Raw genomic sequence first — 3,060 nt, 5'->3', positions numbered from 1 at the left:
GCTGGGGAAAGGGAGGTCTGGGCCTCCCTTCTGAAGCTGCTGCCCCCGCGACCCGACCCCGGATAGGCGGAAGAAAATGGATGGATGGATGGATGGATAGTCCAGTGAACTTTCATTATAACTTGCTTGGTCTTTACACAGTTTACTCACCTGTTTTATGAAATGGTCATGCTGTGATTGACCAATGTAAGCACATAAAGCAACAAACTGGCACTTGCTAAAACTCTAGCACAGAGGATCCATAGCCTGCTACTCCTCATCTTACTGTTATCAGGATGTTCATTTAAATCCAGGACCAGCAATTCAAAGTGCAACAAATGACATTTGTTCTGATCTAAACAACTTGGCATTGCCTAGGAAGGGAGAGAGTGAAATATCTGTATCTAGTTTACCCCAAAAAAGCAGATTGCCAAATATAAAAGGGTTGAATGACATGCCATGCTCTGTGTGTAATGATAATTCTCACACTACRCGTACACACTGCCGCCAGAATAATCTGTGCTTCCTCTGTCATCTCCCTGGTCATTCAAGTTGAAACTGCAGTCAGAGAGACCAGCTGGCTTCCCACAACCAGCAGGAAAACTGAATGATCTGCGTGCAGGGGAGGACAGCGCAGATCACCTAAGAGATACTCCCACCTCGGATTCTACAGACGATGATTGTGAGACACTGTACATTAATTACAACAGCAAAGTTCCACCACAAAAACACTGATTGTGCAAGCCCTTCAGAGACTTTCAAAAATCGACAGTCTGTTCTACACAGATGTAAATGTTGGAAGCAAACATTCTCTCAAAGCATTGGTTGATAGCGGATCAATGGCATGCACCATAAGTGAAGAAGCTGAAGCAAAACTTTCCAACAGTCTCACAAACATGGATAGGAAACCAGCTACTGATATTGTTATTGTTGGATGCGGAGGTCATGTTGTCACACCATCTGCCTTGTATGAACTCACTCTAACAATTTTTGGCTTTAAAGTCATAATCCCTGTTTTAGTGGTTCCTGGCCAAACTGATGAAATGATATTGGGTAGTAATGCCATCAGATGGCTCATTTCACAAGTAAAGATGACTTTTTCTGACACAACAGACTATTCCTCTCAGAGTGACTTTCGTAAAGACAATCTTCCCTGTTTAATGTCTCTGCTGTCAGACTCGATGAACCCAGGGGTGAAACCCGTCAAAGTGGGCACAGCCAAAATCAAAAGCTCTGTAACACTCCAGCCCCTATCTGAACATTTAGTTTGGGCCAAATTGCCTGCATCTGATGTTTCTCTGGTTGGATGTTCAGTCATCATTGAGCCAACCCAGTCCAAGTGCAAGCCCAGACAAATTCTAGTGGGGAGAGTAGTGGCGTCATTGTATGGTGACGGTTGTGTTCCTGTCAAGATTATAAATCCATCTGAAAAACCTCTCACTCTGAGAAGAAATGCAAAAGTTGCTGATGTGTCCTCTTGTGTTTCCGTGCATGACTTCACGAAACCTTGAATGCATCCGATCCAACACACAGTTCACCACAGACTCYGTAAAAACCCCAGTAACTGAAGAGGAGATGTCACATATTTTGAGCGACATTGGACTTCAGGACTTAGACATCTCATCTTGTGAAGTCTCCCTTGAGTGGAAAGATAAGTTGTTGCAGATCATTCAACGGTATGAATCCATCTTTTCACAGCATAAAATGGACTGTGGGGAGGAAAAAGGTTTTGTGCATAGAATACGTCTTGTGGATGACAAACCCTTTAGACTACCATATAGGCATGTCCCACCCTGCCATTGTGAAAAACTGTGCACTGCTCTCAGTGACATGGAGGAGTTGGGGATTATTCGTAAGTCACAAAGTGAATACGCTTCTCCTTTGGTCCTGGTTGTTAAGCCCAATGGAGATCTTCGCATCTGCAATGATTTCAGATGGTTGAATGTGCGAACTGTTAAAGGTGCTCATCCATTACCTCATCAAACAGATGCCCTCGCTGCACTTGGTGGTAATGTGTTCTTTTCCACCATGGACCTGACTTAAGGATTTTATAATGTGAGGCTGCATGAGGATGACAAAAAATTTACAGCCTTTTCTTTTCCGTTTGGCCTGCATGAGTATAATAGGATGCCACAAGGCTTGACCAACAGCCCTGCAACTTTCATGCGGATGATGATGTCTATTTTCGGGGACCAAAATTTCACCAGCTTGCTGTGTTATCTGGATGACCTGATGGTCTTTGCCCCATCTAAACATGTTGCACTTGAACAACTCCGGATGGTTTTCTCTCATCTGTCTGCATAACTTGAAACTGTCTCCCAAAAAGTGTAATTTTCTTCGTAGGTCAGTAAAATTTTGGGGTCACTTGATAAGTGAGGATGGTTTGAGCACTGATCCTAGTAAAGTTCAGACCTTCAGTGAAGTACAAGAAACTGATCTTATGGAGTCTGATGGTGAGATGCCATATGCCAGGAAAATCAGATCCTTTCTTGGAATGGTTCTCTATTATCATCATTTTATTGAGAAGTGTTCTGTCAAAGCTAAACCACTCTTCAACCTTGTTGCTGAGCCTGGAGCGACAAACAAAAAGGGGTGAGGCAACAAACCCAAGTTTAAAAAGGGCCAGGTTAAACTGTCCCCATCTAACTGGACTGATGAGTGCAAGGAGACATTTAAAACCCTGAAAAATGAGTTGATAAGTTGTGTTATCTTGGCCCATCCTGATTTTAATGCTCCATTTCTCCTTGCAGTTGATGCATCATTTGATGGCATTGGAGCCATTCTGTCACAGCTTCCACCAGATGGGAAGGTTGCCAGACCTGTAGCTTTTGCCAGCAGGACTCTCCAACGCTCCCAACTAAACTATCCAGCGCATCGTTTGGAGTCTTTTGCTCTTAAATGGGCGAAATGTGACAAGTTTAGCCACTGGCTAAAAGGGCACCATTTTACAGTCTGAACAGACAATAACCTGTTAACATTCATACTAACCAAGCCAAGGTTAGATGTGTGTGAACAGTAGTGGGTTTCCAGACTTTCTGCCTACAGTTTCAATCTGAACTATGTTCCTGGTAGCAAAAATGT

The 3,060-nt window shown here is 43.4% G+C and overlaps 1 protein-coding gene across 1 annotated transcript; it reads left to right on the top strand.

The window, feature by feature from the left end:
• Nucleotides 1-397: 397 nt before the first annotated feature.
• LOC106536752 (uncharacterized) lies at nt 398-2,267 on the top strand (the record flags this gene model as incomplete). The annotated part of the gene is given in 1 exon segment (XM_014034073.1): nt 398-2,267. A coding segment is annotated over 1 exon segment (138 nt), but the record flags the coding sequence as incomplete, so codon positions are not given.
• Between the last annotated feature and the right edge of the window lie 793 nt (nt 2,268-3,060).

The sequence above is a fragment of the Austrofundulus limnaeus genome, unplaced genomic scaffold (genome assembly GCF_001266775.1).
Source record: "Austrofundulus limnaeus strain Quisiro unplaced genomic scaffold, Austrofundulus_limnaeus-1.0 Scaffold1957, whole genome shotgun sequence".
Taxonomy (NCBI): Eukaryota; Metazoa; Chordata; class Actinopteri; order Cyprinodontiformes; family Rivulidae; genus Austrofundulus; species Austrofundulus limnaeus.
The sequence above is the reverse complement of the archived record's forward strand: the minus strand, read 5'-3'. Positions and strand labels throughout refer to the sequence as shown.